Raw genomic sequence first — 23,449 nt, forward strand, 5'->3', positions numbered from 1 at the left:
TCTCCTCTTCATTAATGCACATATAACTGACAGTGCTCACACTGTTCCTTTGGGAGTTATGTCATCCAGTTTACCCTTGTGTTGCATAAATGGCAGATGGTAGCTGAAGCACAGAGAAAAATGTAATGATGCATTTGCAAACAAGTAAAATTTATCTAGCAGTAGGAATTTTATTTATTATTATTTATTTTATTATTTTAAAATATGTTGTGCATTGTTTCCTTTGCCAAAAAAATGCAGATCAAACTTAAACTGACTGTGTGTCTGGCTCTGGTATACTTAGCTAAGTAGTTTTATTTAATTAGTCACATTAAGACCACATATTTAAGTCAACTAGTGAACAGAAATTGGTTGTGTATAACTTGAATGGATTAAATCTCCAGAAAGTAAAACTACCAATTTTGGTATCTAGGGTAGTTGCTGAAAATTGAACTTTGAATATGTTTTGTGAACATGTTTGTGGTTAATATGAGCGTGTGGAATAGGCCACTTTATGCTAATTAAATTTCACAGAAATGGGTGAGAACTCCCATGCTTCTAGGTTGCTCATACAAGCCTTTGACTTTGGTATGGTTTATTATTGTTTAAAATGCAAGATTCTCAGACATCATCATTACCGCTTTGAATTACTTTTCCTCACAGTTTGAATATATAATATTATTAATATAATTAAGCTCTACAGCATATCAAAATAGAAATATTATAACAAAATCTGAGAGAAAAAATAAATGCTAATACAAAACAAATTAAAACTAAATTTTATTGTACCATAAAAAAACAACAACAAAAGGTCTTTGAAAGAACTAAATTGTCTTTTTACTTAATGCAATTTCAAGATCTAGCAATGGAGGTTTGAATTAAGTATAGTTGTTCTGATCAGTGCGTTAGGAAAATCTATTAAGAATTAAAATATACCTGTACCCTGATATAACGCTGTCCTCAGGAGCCAAAAAATCTTACCGCGTTATAGGTGAAACCGCGTTATATCGAACTTGCTTTGATCCGCCGGAGTGTGCAGCCCCCCCCCCCCCCCCCCCGGAGCACTGCTTTACCACGTTATATCCGAATTCGTGTTATATTGGGTCGCATTATATCGGGGTAGAGGTGTGCTTCATTCTAAAGTGTATGAAACATCCAATAGTGCTTGAAAAAAGAAATATGTTTTTGATAAACTTTGTAAATTCTAACTGTGTTTAAGAGCTATTCTAATACAAGCTTCAAAGAGTAAATGGATTTTCAGACATTTTACCCAGGTTCCCAAAGGAGGGTTGGTGTTTTACAGCCATGGTGACTAAAGAGAAAGAAAGAAAGGAAATTCTAAGTGACAGCTGCATTGAAGAACCCAACAGCAATGCCTCTATTTTGTCATTATTCAATAATAATTATTTTCTGTAGCCCATAATTTGGCCTCTTGGCTAAGCTCAAATGTTGTCTTCTTGGTTTACTATCTGAAATGTCCCCTTTCTGGAGACTAATAGCTTCCCCTTTCAGGGAGATTTTGTTATTAGTAATAATCATGTTTGTTATGGCAGTGCCTAAGAGCCAACCAACAATGGGGCCCTGTTGTGCCAGGCACTGTACAAACACGGAGTACTAGACAGTCCTTGTCTCAAAGAGCTTAAGGTCTTTCCCATCCTTAACCCCTTAATCCTATGTAAGAACAAGCAGCCCTTTGTTCTTCTTCGAGTGCTTGCTCATGTCGATTCCATTCTAGGTGTGCGCGCCCATGTGCGCAGTCATTGGAGATTTTTGCCTTAGCAGTATCCATAGGGCCAGCTGTGGCACCCCCATGAGTGCCACGGCTCATGCGTCGGTATATCAGGCGCTGGCCCTACGCCCTCTCAGTTCCTTCTTACCACCCATGGGTTAGTCGGCGCGCCTTTCCTTGCATAGCAAGGGCTAGCGGTTTCATCTCTTCTGACTTAGGGCCTTGTAAATAGTTGTTTATAGCAGTTAGTGTTAAGTAGTTGCTAAGTGTAGTTAGGAGTTAGAAGTTAGAGCCCCAGGCGGAGCATGCCCCGGTCTCCGGGGTTTAAGCCCTGCACGGACTGTAACAGGCCTTTGCCTGTAAGTGACCCCCACAGCAGCTGCCTCGAGTGCTTGGGGGAATCACACGTGAAGGACAAGTGTTATATTTGTAAAAATTTTCGATCCAGGACTCAGAAAGAGCAGGATATTCATTTCTGGGCTCTCCTCACGGAGGCTGCCCTTCGTCCGGCATCCGAGCCGTCCTGCTAAGACTCACCTAGTACCTCAGCCTCGGTGCACAGCGCACTGGGCTCCACCCAGCACCATTCTCTGTCATCCGTGCCCAGAAAGAAAACGAAGAAGCATGGTTCCCCGGCATGGGGCAAGAAAGGCCATGGGGCATTGGGCAAAGGACCCAGTTTGGTCCGCCCGGCCACTCCAGAGCCACATGGATGTGCCTCCCCGGTCGGGGCCCATAGCCCCTTAAAGGATCCACCACCGACTCCCAGAAGCAGTAGGGGACCCAAACTTCTGACAGCATCAACGCCTTCCCCGGCGCTGAGAGAGCCGAGCCTCTGCCCGCGCTGCCGGCACTCCGGGGGCAGTGGACAGACAATACCACCATGATGTATTACATCAACAGGCAGGGCGGTGCCAGGTCTTCGGCCCTTTGTCAAGAAGCTCTCCACCTTTTGGGATTTTTGTGTGCGGCATGCCATCCATCTGATAGCCGTGCACCTGCCTGGAACCAGGAACCTCTTGGCGGATAACCTCAGCAGGACTTTCTCGTCTCGCCACGAGTGATCACTTCATCCAGAGGTGGTCAGCATCATCTTCCAGAAGTGGGGGACTCCCCAGGTGGACCTGTTCGCGTCCGGGCAGAACAGAAAATGCCACGTGTTCTGTTCAATCCAGAGGATGGACAGGAGCTCCCTGTTAGATGCCTTTCTCATTTCTTGATTGGGGGTGCTGATGTATGCCTTCCTGCCAGTGCCATTGATTCACAGGGTCCTTGTGAAGATCAAGCAAGACAGGGCGAGAATTATCCTAATAGAACCCACGTGGCCTCGCCAGCACTGGTTTGGCACTTTGCTGAGCCTTTCGGTAGCCGCCCCGCTGCAGCTGCCCCTCTGGCCAGATCTGCTGTCCCAGAACCACAGCAGCCCTTTGCACCCAAACCTGGCAGTGCTGCACTTGACGGCTTGGCTACTGCCTGGCTAAGCGTGGATGAATGGGCATGCTCAGCCCGTGTTCAGCAGGTCTTGCTGGGTAGCAGGAAACCCTCCACCAGAGCGTCTTACCTGGCCAAATCGAAAAGGTTCAAATGCTGGGCCTCGGAACGGCATATTTGGGCTGAGCAGGCCCTGCTGCAGGAGATCCTGGGCTATCTGCTGCACCTCAAACTCCAAGTTTTGTCCCGGTCATCGATCAAGGTCCACGTGGCCGCTATCATGGCTTTCCATCCTCCATTCCAAGGCTGGTCTATCTTCGCTCATGACATGACGGCACAGTTTTTGAAAGGTCTGTAGCATCTCTACCCACACGTCTGGGATCCTGTCCCGCCCCCCGGGACCCGAATCTTGTGCTGTTGAGGCTCATTGGGCCTCCCTTTAAGCCTCTAGCTTCCTGCTCTCTTCTGCTTCTCTCCTGGAAGGTTTTGTTCCTGGTTGTGATAACGTTGGCCTGTAGGGTGTCCGAGATCAGGGTGCTTACTTCGGAGCCACCCTATACAGTCTTCTACAAGGATAAGGTCCAGCTGCGACCACACCCATTGTTTCTGCCCAAGGTCGTTTCTCAGTTTCATACTGGCCAGGACACATACTTACTCATCTTCTTTCCAAAGCCTCATGTGTCAGATGAGGAGTGCAGGTTACACACCCTGGATGTCAGGAGGGTGCTGGCCTTCTACATAGATAAAACAAAGCCGTTCCGTAAGTCAATGCAGTTCTTTGTTGTGGTGGCAGATGGAATGAAAGGTCACCCAGTGGCTGCTCAGAGGATTTCATCCTGGATCACGGTCTGCATCTGCTACTGCTATGAGCTGGCAAAGGTGCCTCTGCCAGCGATTGTGATAGCACACTCAGCTAGGGCACAAGCGTTGTCAGCAGCCTTCCTGGCACAGGTACCAATCCGAGAGATCTGTAGGGCTGTTACCTGGTTGTCTGTCCCATTATGCACTGACCCAACAAGCTCGAGATGATGCTGGCTTTGGCAGAGCAGTGCTGCAAGCTGCAAGTCCGTGAACTCCGAGTCCACCTCCATTGATACTGCTTGTGAGTCACCTAGAATGGAATCGACATGAGCAAGCACTCGAAGAATTAAAAACAGTTACCTACCTTTTGTAACGGTTGTTCTTCGAGATATGTTACTCATCTCCATTCCATTACCCGCCCTCCTGCCCCTCTGTCTGAGTTGTCGGCAAGAAGGAACTGAGAGTGTGTAGGGCCAGTGCCTGGTATACCAACAAATGAGTGTGGCACTCAAGGGGGTGCCACAGCTGGTCCTGCAGATACCGCAAAGGCAAAAATCTCTGACGACTGCGCACGTGGGTGCATGCACACCTAGAATGGAATGGAGATGAGCAACACATTTCAAAAAATAACAGTTATGAAAGATAGGTAACCGTTTTTTTCTCTGAATTAGGGGCCAAATGGGAACTCAATCACTTTTGATATGAATATTAAATTGCTTGTCAAATGTGGAATCCTTGAAATAGTTTGAAAAGAACCCATGATCAGTACATGCTTGCTTGGAGATAGGTGTTCCCATAGCTATCTTGGATTCTTCTGGAGCCACACGGACGCGAGTTCATTACACATGTGCTCAGAAAGAAAACTCATGTTCAGTATCCCACTGGGAACTGGTTAAGGAGCAAGCAGATAGTCTGATTAACCTGGATAAAGATTAGCTCTAGCTTCATACTAGCGATTCCATAAAACTTAGACAAATGTCCTGGATGAAAATCTGGAAAATGAGAATTGTAAAGGTTACTTTCAAAACTGTAATTTTTATATAGGAAAAAACAAACCCCCAAAGTAGATTATATGAATTGTCCATCCTCTCCAGTAGCTACAAGCTGAAGTCAAAGCTGCAGACTTTTGGTGTAAAGAATGCAAACAACATAGGGGCAAATATTTTCTTAAGGAAGATAAAAGTATAAGCAAAATATTGTGGTTGTGTGTAATATTTGTGATTTTAAAATTGTCTATATTCATATATATTAGGCACAAGCCTCAGGCTGCTGGAAAGCTGCCAATGTGGCCCTCAGTTTGCAAAGGTTGGATACCTGGGCTTTATTAGCTCTGAAAAATGACTATTTACATTTGATACATTAATAGCCTCTTTATGCTTTTTAATTTCAGCCTTCCAGATACCTGTATGGACTCAAAGCAAAGATTTCCTCCTATCTCAAGCAGATTGCCACGATCAAATCTTCAGTTTTCAAAGTTTGCAATAGTCAGGTGATAAGGAGCTGTGTTTACACTTAGAGGGCTAAGAGTATGTGAAATAACCTGCAACTCTATTCTTTTACCAGTAGATACGATTAGTTAGTAAGTACTTAGTGTTTCTGTCCCTATGCTACAGGAAACAGGACAAAGATGATCCATAATGTGGCCATCATAGGTTATAACAGAAATAGCAATAAGCTTACTTGACTGAGTCCCTGGGGTGGAACAAATGTGAGCAGTAAGAGGCAGTAACAGACTGTGGGAGAGAATATTGAAAGCACAAAGGACAGCTAGGTGTCCACTAGGAGTTGATTGCCTTATTCCTAGTTGTGCCTTTGTAACTCTCCCCCCTGCAAGTGTCCAGAGTGCCATGTACAGCATGGCTGTCTTCAGCTAATACAGAAGAGAGGAAGCACTCTGGTGATTAAATTTCCCAGTTAACAGATACCTTAACTTAGTAATGGCACAAAATGAAAATACTCCACCAGTGTTCATAAACAGTTAGTAAATAGCACATGACTTTATGTAGTTGTCGACTTCTTGGATATCCAGTAAATTTTTTAGCTAAACTGCACATCTTTTTTAACCCAGAGAGAGAGAGAGAGTAGGGTATGTATGTGAGTGATAAACTCAACAAGATGTTATTACAATAGTAATTTAAGTCTTATTAGAGATAGCTGGGGACACAGCTTTCCCAAAACCACATTCTGATTGGCTAATTGGCACATTCTGATGTGATGTCGTCATCATCATGCACTAATTGGCAATGTTGAAATGCACACAATATTCTGGGCCTGTGCCCATTATGTTTTTCATGTTCTCTCCCATTAACATTTAAGATAACCTTTGGAAATGGGGTTGAAGAGTGAAGGGCTGAAAAATACCAGTTTTAAACTATCATCTTCCCATGGAATTCCCAGGGACTCCCATTTCAACGCAGTTGTGGCCCTTTCAGCCGCTTTTAATTCACAGAGTACTAGTTAAAATTTAAAAGTTAAATTTGGAGCTGTTTGATATTCCAGATTTATTGCTTTGTAAAAGAAAATAAATTGAAATTGACAGCTTAGTCACAAACTGCCAAGTAATTCTCAGGATGGACTTTGTGCCTGACAGGATCAGGCCTTTGATTTTAAAACTGAGGGCCACACCTAAGTTTCCATAAAATGGACCATATGGTAGTCATTATTTGTAATAAGGAGGTCTGGGCTTTCAGCTCAAGATTGTATGATGGGAGCTGTAGTCTCAGCAAGCCACACTTCTTTTTCTTAACAATGGAGATGTGATGAGCAATGCTTCAGCTACGCCACATATGAAGTCAACCCCCCATATAAACCAGTACGCATTGGCATAGTTGATTTCTCCCAGAGTTGATCAGTCTAACAACTGGCTCCTGAGGACTCCCTCTGAAAATTAAATGTAAAGAGCTAGCAGCTAGCACAGCCACTGAAATTGCAACAAAAACAAAGCTTTAATACTGCTAAACTGAAACTATAATTGGCCACACTAACAGATTAATGTACAGTACAAGATAATCTTGAATTTGCAGTTAAAAAGTATGCAGTGTTTTCAGAACAGCAAAAGTTCACTGGAAGCCATAAAGACTGAGTTAAAATGAAAGCAAAATTATGACTGTTGTAAGCCAAGTACAGCCGTTTGTTTGTTTGGTTTTGTTTTTGGAGTAGCAAAAGTTTAGTTGAGGCCCAGTTGCAATAAAATCAAAATTTGGGATTATTAAATTCCTGAAGAAATCTTTTAACAGGAAAAAATAAAGCTGTATATAGTATATCTCATCTGTTTCTTGCATACATTTATGTATGCTCTTTGGCAACTGCAGAGTACGCTGTGTTCTGTGCAACTACCACCAGATCTTGCATGTAAAAGAAGAAAGCTAGTGATAATTTATTCATTTTTGCTTTACTTAATAGAAAATATAACATTATCCTTATCTGTTGTGCTGCTTGCTGGACAGAGACAGTAGCAATCTCCTGCCAGCCTTTCCTCCAGCACCAGCCGGAAAACAGAGCTTTGTTTTCACTATTTTTTATTATTATTTAAATTTTATTCATTTAATTTTACAGTTTTGGATATTGCTGTGGAGAACAACTCTTCTAAGTTGTGCCAGCAATTAGAATCCCAATGTGGTGGGTGTTCTGGAAATATCTGTAGCTTTTCTTTTGTGATGGAAATCTTCTGGCTCGTGCAGAGGATCTGAGTGTGTTTGCTTGGTCCTTTGTCTGCAATGAGTACACCAGAGATTGCTATAACATTTCTAGTTATATTTGGGACTGTCAGTGAGATCACCTAGTTGACAAGCTTACATTTTTGGAATTCTTATTTGATGGAGCTCACTATTCTTACTTCATTATATCTGCTTATTGATATTCACAAGACTATGTACAAAGCCTGTTTATTAACCATATTGGTACATTGTCCCTATTTATTTGATGATGGGAATCTTATCCTTGTCTTTTATATCACAGCTTCTCTCAGATTTAATAGAATCCACAGCATCTGTGCTACATAGGAAGGAGGATTGTTGGTATGTGTGCCGGCACACCTAGTCTAGTCAAATTTACAGTAGCCAACAGGAGATGAATAACTTGCTGATGAGAAATTGCAGGTTACCATCTAGCAGATGGGAAGATCCATATGTATGAAATTTTGAAAAGAACTCCCTTGCAGGATTAAGCACAATCTCTACAGGCACTAGTTTCAGGGAACAATTTAACTGCTCTAGCTTCTGGTATTAGAGAGAGAATATGAGGAACATATAAGAGTACCTTGTTATAGTGTACTTTGTTAGAATTTTTGAGTCCTGTGTCTCTTAATAAATTGGTCACATATAGAAATATTCAGCTTCAGTGAACATGTGGTTGCATATATACAAAAACAGACCATTATCTCTAGAGTTTGCATGAAACAGTCTTGTTCCAAAAACAGATGCTTTGTGTAACCTAGCATGACAGTCTCATCAGAGCAGGCAATGGCCTGGCATTTACAATTACTAGGCACTCGGAGAGGCTAGACACAAATGTTTGATATGAAGAACTACTGTGAACTCATCCAAAGTACAAAGTATACTCTGTAGTTTCTGCTTACAAGATGTTTACATTTACAAAATGAAAGAAAAGTACCACGAGCCAGTGATTGGCAACTAAGTGATGTTTCTGGAGACCACTAGGGTCAAATTTTCAGCCCCAGTCCCCAGCATTAAGTAGTCACTTTGTGATTGCAACTGACTGCACTGTCTAATGTGGATGCTCAGCCATTTAACTTTTGCAGTTGGATGCTGTCTTTCGCAGCTCAGACAATTGCATGTGTAAAATGTGTGCATAAATTCAGAGGCCAACTTGAAGCTGGTCTGAAAATTTGTCCCTAAAAATGTTTGTTTAGAAAATAGACATGATCTTAGTAATTATATTTTTTCAGTTTTGGTTATATATAAAGTAGACTTAGTGCAACCAGAGCAAAAAGGGTTATACCGTATTACTAGTTAGTTGCACAGTTTTAGTTCTGGTAGCACTTTTGGGCCCATTGTTACATCTAACACTGGTTAGCTAACCCCCATCTTTATATTTGTTATTCTATATGTGGCACATCCACTATAATGGGGATGAGAGCTAAAATTACTTAGCTCTTCTCTAGATATGTATTATACTTTAGGGGACCTGATCATGTCATTCAATAACACACAGAGATGGGCTCTGTTTTGAGATGGTAGTTCATCCTCATTCATGTGTAATATACTGGGAGTTGCCTCATTTTTTACCACAGATTTAAAATGCATACACTGTATAAATACAATAGGCATCTCATCCTGTCATATGACATTAGTGTGATCCTTAGAGAGAAAATATTCAGACTGGTGCATTGAAATCTTTTTTAAGTATGCCTTGCTGAGCAGGTTAGAGAGTAGCATTGTCTAATGGACTAAGGAGGAGTCTGGAAGCTGGGAACTCCCTAGTTTTAATCTGCATCTCTGCTACTGCCTCACCTTGTTGACTTGGTTAAGGCACTTAAGGTGGGCTTTTCCAAAATGCTCAGTGTTGACCTAACTTTGCTTCCATTGAAATCTCTGCAAGTTTTACTATGTATGGACTTCAGTAGGAGGAGAGTTAGGCCAACACTGAGCATTTTTGAAAATTCCACCCTTAACCTCTGTGTCTCAGTCCCCATTAGTAAAATTGGGATGAGATTTACATAACTCACTGTGGTGGTGTGAGGATTAATTAGATAATTGGCAAAATTTTCAAAAAAGCCAAGATGACTTAGGAGCCAAAGTCCTATTTTCAAAGGGAAGGTAAATGGAATGTAGGCTCCTAAGTCATGTAGGCACTTTTGAAAATTTCACCCAGTATTTTTTACAGCAGTTTGAATACATTAAGTGAGTGGTGGTGGTTTTGGTTTATGCTCTTACTTTGGAAAGAGCTGCAGCCATTTTCCACTTTGAGCATGACTTCTGATAATGCAGTTTGTGTGACACAGAAGCCACTGAGACTTTACTAGGGACCTTTAAAAAGCCCTAGAACAGAAAGGAGTTCAACGAAAGAGGGCAAAATGTGGTTTGCCAATTGATTCACATCTTTCGGGGAAAGTTTAGCAGAAAAGAAGAGGAAGGAAAATAATGATCATAGGGACAGGTGTGTTAAGGTTGACTGTGGGCACAGAATGGCTGCAACAGGGCTAAGGAAATCTGCATTTCTGAAACCATTTGAATATGTCAAGATGTACAGATTTACTGTATGTCTGACTTGATAATTGTTATGGTGCTGTAGGTGGGTAATTGCTGTGTTTGATTGTTATTCGGTACTTGAACTGAACTTGATGAGGTGCACTAAATCTAGTCAAGAACACAAAAGATCAGTGTAATAAAAGCAGTAATTTCTTAGTACCCTAGTGTGAATGTAACTTATTCTTGATGATGGGCACTTAAAAAAACTATTGGAAAGAAGATAAAAACTTGAGTATGCTTAGTAGGTGCCAAGTAATTACCATCAGTTTTTAGACTTTCTGAACTTATAACGATAGCAACCTTCAATTATATCCAAAAATGCCAAAAGGAGGAAAACATGTAAAAATGTATCATGCTGAATAAACATGTAGCATTTATATGAGAACATCATTATCCATCTCAGCTTTTGTTTAGGGAATTGGGCAATAACAAGAAAGATAAAATAATGTATTGTGACAGTGTGTGCAAGAGATTTTGAGTGAAAAATAACAGCACTGCCCACACACTCTTTTTTTTAATCTGGTGTTGAAGCATATACATGTACTGTACTGTAGGTGAATGTTTTCTCCGATGGTATGCTGTTTGGAAGAGGGACCGTATATTCAGATGTATCGATGGATCACTTAGCACGTGACCTGATTGAAGCTTCTGAGCAATATCATACAAATATTGAATAAGAATCTAATAGCAATCCTATAGTTAAATGTCCTAAACTTTTTCTAGTATGACTCCTGTTTTCACAATGATGTCATTTGGATTACACCAGTGATAATTTAGCCCATGCACAATTCACTGGTTGACTGGGTGGAGGCCCAGGTTTGAAGGTGGTGCAAATTTTGATTTTTGGAAATTTTTCTTTGTTTTTGGTGAATTATCAATGAAAACACAAGGTGTTGTAAGGGAAGATTTGAATACATTTATCCCTTTCAAGAAGAAAAGTTGTTTAAGGAAGACTTAAACAAAAAGCAGTTGAAGCTTGATAGGCATGATATAATGATAATACCTAGCTCCTATATACCTGTAGCTATAATGAGGAGTAATAATAAGATTATAACTCTTATATAAATATAATGAGGATTTCTTTACCAGTTGGCCTTTATTTCTGACTCTGCATGTAAAATGACTCCAGACCCCGTGCAAAAACAGACGGAGGCCTCAGACTGACCTGTGGCAGACTTCATGCAGAATAGTAATCTCTGTAGCACATTTGTGGGGGAGGATTTGACACCTGGAGATGCGGAGTTTTCTTCTGCTCACTCAAGTGATCAGGCTTCTGTTGCTTATGCTCATAGGTTTACTCCTCTACTTTTTTCCTGCTGCTTTAAATCTAGGGCAGAAGCTGGGTGAATTGCATGCCCCTAATGCAAACACGCAGGGTCTCGATTGGCTGCATTCGCCAAACATGCCATGGCCAGGCTGGCCATGAGGAGGCTAAGATGTACAGTATAGTATGTAGTTCAGCAGTGCTGACAGTATACCCATAGTTAGGGCTGAGATGAGATTTTCATTTAAGTGCCTGCTTAAAGGTTCTTACCGCTTTTTGGGGAAAGTATTTGATGGTGAGGAATTTCTCATGTATTTTCTTTGCACAGAGGTGAGGGCTTTTTTTAATGGTTGATAAAATACCTCTTCTCTTTGACTTAAATGAGTGAGAAAGTGTTGCTTTTAAGAAACATTTTTAACACCTTAATTTGCCCTCTGATACAAACATTGTTCTCTTGGAACTGGAACCTGAGGTGGTAGGTTGTCTGCAAGGGTCTTGTCTACACTGAGAATTTTAAGGAGTTCTTCCTGCATTGGTCTAGCGAGTGCTACTATAGACTGATCACCAGCATTATTAGTACCATCTTGTTCTGCTTTGAGCAAGGTGGTAAAAGTACTGCGCCAGTGCTAGATTGGGGGTGAGGGAATTCCCTGAGAGATTCATTCAGCCAAGGAGGAATTGTTCTTTCCTACGTTAGGACAAAATGGGTGAGAAATTAAATATAAGCAAGTGGGAAAAATAGCTCTCTGCTATCACTGTGCTGGCTGTGGTATGAGTAGCTAGCTAGCACTTAGCATTTATGCAGAGCTTTACGTTTTCAAAGCATTTAAACATTAATTAATCAATCCTCACAAACACTCAATTGAGGGAGATAATTAAATATTGTCACCCCAACCTACCTTTTTCCCCCCCCTCACCAGATAAGGAAACTGGGACTTTTAGAGGTTAACCAGTTTGTTGAATGCCACATAACATGTCATTGGCAGAGGCACAATTAGAACTTGGTAGTTGGTTGCACCCAGCACTGTTCTTTTAGTTCATTAGACCTCTCTGCCTGGTAATTTACTTGAGTGATTTTTAAGTGCAGACAGAGATATAAGAAAATTTAAACATATCTGCATTTTTTGTGTGTGATTGATTATTTAAATAAAGTCACAGCCATAACTTGGCCAAATTTCATGTAATCTCACCCTGTGTGCCTTAATATACAGGGATCTTGCTTGTAAATGAAACAACTTCTCTAGATTCTGGGGAGCATCCAGATACGAAGATGCTTTTGTTTTCTATACACTTGCAAAGGGCCTAGATTGGCAGTTACTGACTGAGCATCTTGTAATTTGAAGTAGTGAAGCACTAAAGCGGGTCTAAAATATTGTTATCTGCACACTGTATAATTTTGAAAGTTTGTAACAATAATAGATGAATTGCTGGCTGACATTAAAATGACTGAGCCAATCTATTTATAGAGACCTGATCTTTTTAAAGAACATAAACTGGATTCATCTTGTAAATCATTGCATATTACTGTATGCAAACATACTATGTAAATTAAACTAAATAAGACCTCATTTAAATGTTAAGGCATTATAGGAAAAGTGTTGCCTAAAGATTGAATAATCTTCTGCTTGGGAAAACTGGGGAAGGATCTAATTGTTCCCTCTTCTTATCTCAGTTTGATGCCATGTACTTTGGGATATCAGACATGGCAGTAATAAAATGATTTGTAGCGCAAGAGTGTTCAGATGGATCATATAATAATGTTTCTAGATTAAGAAAAAGATATAATTTATGTTATAAATCACATTTTAATTCTGTTTGTGACCATGGAAAACTGAAGTAGAGAATACATTATGATAATAGGTGGATCGAACTGTTTTAGTCCAATAGAGTTAATTCATTTAGAACTCGTGAATGTTTTTTTCGGTGCGGGGTTTCATTTCCTTTGGTGATTTGTGACAATAGTCCTGCATTGTCTACCCACTTAAGTACTTTTCCCAAATAATTAATTAGAGATATTTTCTGAGCTGTTAGGATAAACATAGGCAGGTAACAAGGAATGCAAAAATGAGACTCAGAAGGGTTGAGGTATTGAATGGAAGTTGTAACAAGGTAGAAAGCCTTTCATCTTCTTGATCTCTGGTTCAGATTCATTCCAGAAGGATAGTGCCTAAAATGGGTACCTTCTATTAGATATCTGGTGGCCTCTGCAAAATGAATTGGGGGAATCTCAGGTTAGTTACTAGTGAACTCTGGTTCACCTTACAAAAATGGGTTCTGCTGGAACTGCCAGTTAATGCTAAAGCAGATAGTACTAATAATACATTTTAATTTCTAAAGTGCTCAGAACCCAAAGGCCTCTGCAAACAAAAATGGGGCCCCAGTTGCCCACCTCCTCAAGAACAATATTTCCCACAAACCATTAAACAAGCTAGACACGAAAGAAAGCTTTGCTACTTACCAAGGAGAAAGGCACAAACGTGTTTTGACTCAGCATTCTAAACTTGTGGGCCTCCAGCTAGACAGTTCTTCGCCCATCTTTTCAAGGCTGTGCCTAGGGACAACAAATGGTCTCTCAGGTAGACTTTAAGGTTTTGTAAAGTAAGGACCAACTTCTGCCTTCAGATACATGAATGCCACTACGACTAAAATCAATGAGAGTTCCACATTTATATCTGTGGGCAGTATGTAGCCCTAAAATATAAGTGTGAGGATCCTTGAGCGTAGACAAAATGCTCTCTCACCCCTAGAGATTGGGGACCAAATACAGCTCCCATTGAAGTCAATGTGCCTGCTTACTCCAGGATTGAATTTGTCCCTTTTCTTGTAGAACAGCTTTGTGGCATGTTGATAGGGAAGCTTGAAATGCTGCTGCCAATGCTATATGTATTCTGTGGTAAGGAAGACTTTGCTTTCAAGAGAAGTCAATCCAGCATCTTTTATAAATACTAAATTCATTGAAAAATAGTGGAGAGTAGAGGTCATTGTCTATGCAAGTAAAATGCTTTTAGCTACAATACAAGATAAGTATTAGGAATTTGAGAGCTAGAGCAAATTTTCGTTAAAAAGATCTCTTCTATGATAAAACAGAATGCAGAGCAATTGGCAAGCATGTCATTTGTTATCTGTCTTTGCTGTAGGCCTTCAAGATCCTGGGTTCAAGTCCCACAAAAGGATTTCAGCTCCTAGTCAATGCTGAAACTGCAGTGCAGTATTAGAGTTGCTGCAAAGTGGCCCTGTCCTTTGTACAAGATGTTAAATTGTGGTCCCTTTTGCCCATCTCATGTGACCATCCAAGTGCAAGGTGACCCATTTTAAAAGATTTTCCAAGACACAGATAGAAAACCCCATCACTGAGTCAATTAAGAATAGACCAGATAAAGCACCAGAAGATGTAGTGAAGGGAATATACTGCACTGGCTATTGATGGCTGCTAACACCTGTAGGGAAATGCTCCTGTGCAAAGGCATGGACGGTATACCCGATGGGGAGGAAAAGACTCAGGCAATAGGTAGAGGTTGGAAGACCACGATGAGGAGAAAGCGTGGTGTTGGGTTACTTCTGGGTGGCAGTGATCTACAAACTTGGATAATTTTTGGTCCTGGTTACCTGAGGGATGCTCTTCTCCCAGTGTGCTCTTATTGCATTTAAGCCTAGCTAGGATTCTGTGGGTAATATTCCATACATTTTGACCACTGGGAGTTGTACACAGGGCATTCTCAGTGGAGTGCCATTGATTTTGAGATTTGGTTTCTCCCCCTCTTCTGTGAGAGCTCACATGCAATGACCTTTTAGCACACAGTGAAGACGTGTGTCTCTTTATCCAGGTTTCAGGTTGGATATATTAGGATATGTATCGGAATGTATTTTTAGAATATGTATTTAGGATTGTTAGGATATGTACTTAGACTGTATTGAAGAGAGCCTTTTTATGTTGGTTTAGTCAATATGTTGTGACTTGTAACAGTACATCTTTACAAGTGTAAAAATAAAATCATTTGTCTCATCATTAATCCCCCTTAGATTAAAGTTGAGCAGTGAGATCAGAGTTATTTCTAAACTCCAGCTTTAGATTTTCTTCATAATAGATCCCCATCCAACCTTACCCTAAGCAAAGGAAATAGCGCACAGAACAGCTGGGCCAGCAGTGGTGCAGATGCATATATGACGTGTAGGTGTTAGCTAGTAACCCAGCAACAGCTGAAGTTAATTTTCTTCTTGGGGATGATGCCACACAGTCATGGCACAGGAAGTGAGAGAGTGGTGCACTAATCACCTTCTCTCAGTTCAGTATTATTGGCCTTGCTCTCCTAACCCCCTTGCTCTGAGTTACTAGTCGATTTCTTCCCCTTTTAGGTAATTTGCTGAGAGCTTGTTGTCTAGAATTAGAACTGCTCAGTGTTCACGTGTGAAAATTGCTGCAGGATTTTTGCTTTCTACAGCCTCTGATCTTTGTTTGTTTATAACCAGTTTACCTAGAGAAGAGAAAAATGGGGCTTTTATACAATGCAAAGGTGTCACTGAGTTTTGATGGCAGGCAGTCATTACTGACATGTTCTTTTTATTGGACCTGAATAGCCCTGCACATAATGAAGCAACAGAGAGCCTTTCCAATGAAATGTTGATTTGTAACTGGAGACCCTTTAAATAGTGGTGCCCATAGTAGCAGTTTTAGCCAATACGTTTTAATTTTATGACGTTATCTCTTCATTGTGTTAGCTAGGTTGGTACTAGATGAGCAGCCTATCCCAGTGAGCTGGGGGAAATGAGACTGCTGTGAAGGAGACCTGGTACATGCACACCCAGCAGAGGGACAGTTTGCACTGACATGATAGTGGTGGGACTTACAATGCCATAGAATGGAATCCTTTGTTGGATCATTCAGATAGTGACAATGAAGTGAAACTGAGGCAGACAAAAGAGACCAGAGCTCTGTTCTTCTTCCCAGACCTTAATCATCTCTGCCTCCAAATAATAACAACTTTGGGTGCCAGAGGTAACTGGTATTATTAAAGTTGTGTTCCTGGTAGTTTTGTAGATTCCCTGGTAACCATATTGACAATAGAGGATCATTCTTATCTAGCCCCTTTCACCCTTCAAATGCTTTGCATAACTATGCATGGGGATCAATTCACCTACTTCTAGGGTGAAAGGTAGCAGATGTTAACAGCTCACAGCACTATCACGTGATAGTTTAGGAATAGAAGTGAAGAAGAATATTGTATTTCCATTTTCAGATAGGCAGGATCTTCTTAACCAAAACAGACTATGCCCAGAAAACCTAGGCTAATACCATCACTCTTTCAGAAAGTGTCATCCCCATCATGCCCCATCATGTCATGCTGGGTACTGGTTCAGCATTTTATTATTATGATTTATTATATGTATTTCTGTAGTACGTAGGAGGCCTAGTCATGGGCCAGGACCCTATTTTGATAGGTGCTGTACAAACCTAAGACACAAAGACAGACCCTGTCCCCAGGAGCTTATATTTAAATAGACAAGACAGATGCAGGGTAGGGGGAAGGGGATAACACTAGGGTGACCAGACAGGAAGTGTGAAAAATCGGGACGGGGGTGGGGGGTAATAGGAGCCTATATAAGAAAGACCCAAAAATCGGGACTGTCCCTGTAAAATTAGGACATCTGGTCACCCTAGATAACACACAAGTGGAGTGAATAATGTGATGGCAGCAAACGTCATGTTAGTTCCATGATTTTTTGGGGGTGTGTGGGGAGTTAATTCAGGGGGGATCAGCTGAAGGGAAGGGGGTGAGGGGGACTAAGAAGGGGGTAAGAGGAGTGCTGCTGAGGCAATGAGACTGCGAGGGAGGGAGAGGGTTGGAGCAAACAGCTAATCAGCACATGCCAGAGAGAGTCCACCCCAGACTGTAGAGACTTCTCTGAAAGTCCAGCTGTCCCTGCTTTGGCTTTTCTGCCTTGGCCAGGGTCCATGTCACAAAACCCACCATCTCTATTGGCATTGTTGATGGCAGGTTGTGCAGAAATGACAGACTGAATTGGCATTGAGAGTGAAAAACCAGTTCACCCTGGAAGTGGGTCCTCCCTGTCCAGGTGGAAGCACATCAGTGGAGTGTGTTTGGACGCTTGCTCTGCCACTGCTCATGCTGTCCCTGGTCTTTGGATGAACGCAGGGCTGACATTCTCAGAGCTGTTAATCCAACATTTTGACAAATGTGGAAATTCACTTTAAAATTAAAAAAGAAAATGAGATACAGTCTTGAATGTTCAAACCTACATAAAAGTTGTCTGATTGTCAGAGGTGCTGAGAACCCCAAACTCCCATTCATTTCCATAGGAGTTATGGACATTCTGTAGCTCTCAAAATCAGGGCATTTAGTTTTGTGCTTAAATATGAATTTAGGTGCCTACCTTTAGGCAGCAGATTTTGAAAACTGGCCCATATCTCTTTACCCACTCATCTAGTATGAGTATAAAGGTCTCCTAAACCAGAAATCCTTTTTTCCTTCTTGAAACTTAGACAGCTCAACTGAGGGTTTTTTTTTAATCTTCTAATTTTGAACAAAGTTGCTTGTATGTTTTTTTTTCCAGACCAGAATGAATTTTTACATCCAAGTTACTATATAAATCCCTGAAAATAGGTTTTAATGATGAAGATGCTGACAGAATCATAGTGGATTGATACAATGTCTCACAAGGTACAATTACTGTTTGTGCTGCAGATCTCAACTGTCTGAGAATGCATCAGACACAAAAGATGAACTATTGGAACCAGGATCAACAGACCAATTGGAACATGATATCAGCAAAAATCCAGAAGCCAGCTTACCCTCCCTTTGTCTCAAGCAAGTGTTTCCAAAATATGCCAAACAGTTCAGCTATCTGCGACTGGTGGACAGAATGGCTGCATTGTTTATCCGATTCCTTGGAGTAAAAGGGACAATGAAGTTGGGACCAACAGGTTTCCGAACATTTATAAGGTTAGTAGTAAAGGATTTAAGATCTCCCAGACCTATCCAATAGCACTGCTATTCTTGTGTTTATGTGATAGAATAGTTAAGACCAGAGAAAACATTTCCCCCCAAATCCTACTGAACAGTTGCACACTCTTCTGTATTTTCTTTCTTGTCATTGCTGATTACTGAAATAAATACATGTGTATAATACAAAAGTTTTCTTCTTTTATAGTCAGTCTACTGCTCTGATTCCTTTAGTGATCGCATCATCCAGAATTAGAGAACACACTTGTTTGCATGGTAGTGAACTGTGCTGTCACAAGCATGGGGTTGGGGGACACCCTTACCTGAATTCTTGTTAATAGGAACAAGAAGAGAGTTCCCATTTCCCCCCGTTTGTCTTGGTATTATACAAGGAAAGAAAAGGAAATGGCTAATAGGTGACATTGTCATTGGCAGCTGTAAAAATTGTCATTCCTTAAATTGAGGATTGTCTCTTTAAAGGAACAAGCAGCTTGAGCAGAAGGTCTCAAAAATAAAATCTTGGGTATTTTTTTCATACCAGTGTCCTTTGATGTAAATGAGGGAGGAAGAACGTGCGCAAATATCCGAGTTCTGAACAGAATTATGACTGAGCGGAATGTTTTCCAAAATTTAGCACTCAGTATCAAAAGCTCTTCAAAATGAAAGGACAATGTGGTAATCTTTCTGTGCTTATCTTCCTATGCTTTGATACAGCTGAGTTTCCAAAGCTATTTGGCTGGTGAATTTAGTGTTTTGTAGTTGCTAACAAGCCTCTCTCTCTGGGAAATTTTTGTTTTGAATTGTGCCTCATTATAAACTAATATCTTAATCATATTTCCTTCTCTGAAAATACAGTAGATATAATCTGCAGGAGCAATATAGTTGCACTATATTCTGGCAATACTGACACTAACCCGTACCTCCCAAAACAGAACAGAGTGGGAAAATAAACATAATTATACTTATGTCTTAATTTGTTTTCAGTGTCCATCTCTTGAAATGTGCTACACGAGTCAGCAGTTTGAGTGAATTATGCTAATATCTGGCAAGCCCCATAGATATTCCCCATTTTACCAGAAGAAAAAAATAAGTGTATTTATCTCATTTTTCCTTAACTATGTAAACCCCTTCCCCTAAATCACTGTCTCACTATGCGCATAAAAACAGTGTACGTCAGCATTTATTAAGTACCCTTTTTTGTAATTGGATGGTGGTGTACTTGCAGTCTGTGACAGCGGCAGTAGCTGTCGTGGAAATTGTTGTCATGCCACAAATTGAGGAGTATCCATTTGGCTGGGGAACAAGCTGTAAGAGCCGAAGGACTCTAGTTTCGTATGACTGGTTTCCTAAAACAGTTAAACAGGAATCTAGAATTTATTCATAGAGCTGACTCCTCAGTTTAGTTTATTTTTTTTAAAGCCCCCATTTTTCTTTAACTTGTTCCCTCTTGCTCCATTTCCAGCTCTTCAATATGCATGTTTGAGCAACTGAGACTCCCTTATACTTGGATGGAGCAGGTGTGAGAAGGTTGGAGGGAGTGTAAAGGGGTGTTCAGAGTAAGGGAGTCTATTTTACACCTCCTGATGCTGAAGTTGACCTGTCCTCTCACCCCTTTTGGAAACTCCTGCCTGCTGTTTGGGAGAATTAAACTCCACATAAAATGATTGTGTACATGCCTGTGCTGCTTTGAAAACATCCAGCTAAATGTCAGTCTGGATCTGCTTATACAAACTGCAGTTGTGAAGTGTTTAGGCTTGTCACTTAATTCAGCTGGCGTTGTGGATTGAATCTGTTGGGTATAGACATTATTGAAGAGTTATTTTTTCCTCCCATATTTGTATGTGGAAAAACAAGTTCTGGAACAGTGTAGCAAACATAATTCAGATATCACAAATGAGGAAAATAATAGCATTGGAGACCAAGGTAATTTCCTTTTACAATACTTGTTATTTAGGTACGTGTTTAGCTTTTTTAGAGAGGTAATAGATCCTTAAAAGAAGATGGGCATAGACTGACCTGTGATCCAAAGTTTTATTCAGTAGGAACACTTGGGCCTTTATTCCACTGCCAGTTGATGGTCTCTAACAAATGTTAGTATTTTTCATAGTCCGGATCTACTTGTTTAATTGCCAGTAAACCAGAGGAATGTGAGTGTGTTTGGATTGAGACATTGTGAAGAGGAGCTATTGAAGCAGGGTGATTTCCCTAGCTATGGGATCAGACCCTGCTGTTCCCAGCCAGGAGGGAGGCTTTCCAAATGCTGCTCACTGATACACTGTGCACTAATGATTTGCATCGGGAAATTGCAACTTGCAGTGGCAGGGAATTCAATTTATTTTTTCATATACTTTTATTTTGTCATTTTCATTGTTTTTTAATGGCTGTACATGTTCCAGTTATGGTACACACATCCCATTTTCTGACTTTCATTGACTATGACAAAACAAATAAGCAGCAGGAGCAGATGCACTCTTAAAATAGAGAGATCCTCTTTTTATCCAGATGCCCTTAGCAGTCAAGAATTAATAAAAACAAATAGAGTTATATAGATTACAGATAGAAAAGACTGGGGGCATCTGCTCCATCCACAGGATTGTTCACTACAATGTATTTTTTACTGTTGAATCCAGCCTTGATTTAGATACCGTGGTGACGAGCATAGTATAAATGTCAGGATAGATGGATAGATATTCCTCTTAAAGATTATTCCATAATTATTATTATTCTTCTCCTTGTCCTTGAATGTTGAACTTCCGAAGCCATTTTGCAGCAGCCTCATTGGCAAAGTACAGAGCCCTCAGACCACCATCAAATCTTGTCAGAGGGCATTCGTCAGTGATGTGTGATACTGTCTGCCTTTGGCATGTCGGATCTTCTCATTGGCCCCAGGCATGAAGGCTAGTTGCACGCTGACCTGGCCCATTCAAAATCAGTTCAGAAGGGCCCAGGAGTGATGTGGCAAATCAAAGCCAGGTACAAGCATGGTTGGGTCAGTTATTAAGAGACTGGTTTCTGACTTCAGCTGCAGACCATTCTTCATGCCACATAGACATTGCAGAGAAATCTGGGCAGGGCAAGTGGGCCCACAATGGGTGCCTAACATACCTCACTGCAGGAATGTCTTCCTTCATGTTCTCTGGTGTCTCTTCAATTCAGCTCTAATATCAGTAAAATCTAGATTTTTCTCAGAGTTCTCTAGTCTCTATGCCCTTCTTCCAAGAATCCTCTAGTAAATTTATAAGAGATTCTGTTCTTGTTGCCCATGTCAGAGAATTGCTAGATTCCTTTCTTCAGGAATGAAATGGAAGGTACATCAGTGTATAGATATTATGTGAGCAGGTGGTTACAAACTGTCCTCACAAGTTGTAGCCAATCAAAGCTTTATCTTCTTCCAGTGGGTTCAGTTTATTCACAAAAGGAACTCAAAATGAAATACTATGAAATACAGCCTAAGCCCATACTTGGTTGCACCTAGGGTACCTAGAACAGCTCAACCCACACCCTAGATCTCCTTTACCTCTAAAGAACCACTACCATCTCTCTTATAGCTAGGTGGGTTAAGAAGCTATTTGGAAGTGTGAGACAGCAAAACACATGTAATATTTTCCAGCAGAAGCATCTCCTTGCAGGATCAATCTCTTAGATACTCCATGTAGCTTTATACAGGTATTTCAAATGGATCAGTGAGTATCATTCAGTGATAGACTCATAATAATAACTCCAGGAGGGTATAACATAAGAGTGGCCATATTGGGTCAGACCAAAGGTCCATCTAGCCGAGTATCCTGTCTTCCAACTGTGGCCAATGCCAGGTGCCCCAGAGGGAATGAACAGAACAGGTAATCATGAAATGATCCATCCCCTTTTGTCATTCCCAGCTTCTGGCAAACAGAGGATAGGGACACCATCCCTGTCCATCCTGGCTAATAGCCATTGATGGACCTATCCTCCATGAATTTATATAGTTCTTTTTTGAACCCTGTTATAGTCTTGGCCTTCACAACGTCCTCTGGCAAGGAGTTCCACAGTTGACTGTGCATTGTGAGAAACAATACTTCCTTTTGTTTGTTTTAAAGCAGGGGTGGGCAAACTTTTTGGCCTGAGGGCCACATCTGGGTATGGAAATTGTATGGCGGGCCATGAATGCTCCCGAAATTGGGGATTGGGGTGCGGGAGGGGGTGAGGGCTCTGGCTGGGGATGCGGGCTCTGGGGTGGGGCTGGGGATGAATGGTTTTGATTGCAGGAGGGTGTTCCAGGCTGGGACTGAGGGATTCGGAGGTTGGGAGGGGGATCAGGGCTGGGGCAGGGGCGCGGGGCGCGGGGCAGGATCAGGTATGCAGGCTCCGGGCGGCGCTTACCTCAAGCTGCTCCCGGAAGCAGCGCCATGTCCTACATGGCGGCGTGGCCAGGCGGCTCTCCGCGCTGCCCTGTCTGCAGGCACTGCCCCGTCTGCAGGTGCCGCCCCTGCAGCTCCCATTGGCCGCGATTCCCAGCCAATGGGAGCTGCGGGGTGGGGGGGCGCTTGGGGCGGAGGCAGCATGGGGAGCCCCCTGGTTGCCCCTACACGTAGGAACTGGAGTGGGGACATGCCCCTGCTTCCGGGAGCTGCACAGAAAGCCCCTGACCCCGCTCCCCGACTGGAGCGCCACAGAGGGGCAAGCCCCCAACCCTGCTCCCCGGCGGGAGCTCGAGGGCCAGATTAAAAGGTCCAATGGGCCGGACGTGGCCAGCAGGCCGTAGTTTGCCCACCCCTGTGTTAAAGGGTAGCAGTTTGTAACAATTGGTCAAGCCATATTTTTGTTGAGAAATAGTAAGTGGATTTTTTTGGTTATTCATAGATTCATAGATTCTAGGACTGGAAGGGACCTCGAGAGGTCATCGAGTCCAGTCCCCTGCCCTCATGGCAGGACCAAATACTGTCTAGACCATCCCTGATAGACATTTATCTAACCTACTCTTAAATATCTCCAGAGATGGAGATTCCACAACCTCCTTAGGCAATTTATTCCAGTGTTTAACCACCCTGACAGTTAGGAACTTTTTCCTAATGTCCAACCTAAACCTCCCTTGCTGCAG

General features: G+C 41.6%; 1 protein-coding gene across 2 annotated transcripts in view; it reads left to right on the plus strand.

Annotated features, from left to right (window-relative positions):
* TTLL11 (tubulin tyrosine ligase like 11) overlaps positions 1-23,449 on the plus strand; it is a 111,114-nt gene that overhangs the window by 73,897 nt on the left and 13,768 nt on the right. Inside the window, exons 7-8 of one of the 2 annotated variants that reach the window (XM_065418926.1) lie at positions 5,331-5,429; positions 18,115-18,372. In XM_065418926.1, coding sequence (XP_065274998.1) covers positions 5,331-5,429; positions 18,115-18,372 — 357 coding nt within the window. The remainder of the gene's footprint in view (positions 1-5,330; positions 5,430-18,114; positions 18,373-23,449) is intronic. The other variant, XM_065418927.1, reaches the window with a different exon arrangement.

The sequence above is a fragment of the Emys orbicularis genome, chromosome 18 (genome assembly GCF_028017835.1).
Source record: "Emys orbicularis isolate rEmyOrb1 chromosome 18, rEmyOrb1.hap1, whole genome shotgun sequence".
Taxonomy (NCBI): domain Eukaryota; kingdom Metazoa; phylum Chordata; order Testudines; family Emydidae; genus Emys; species Emys orbicularis.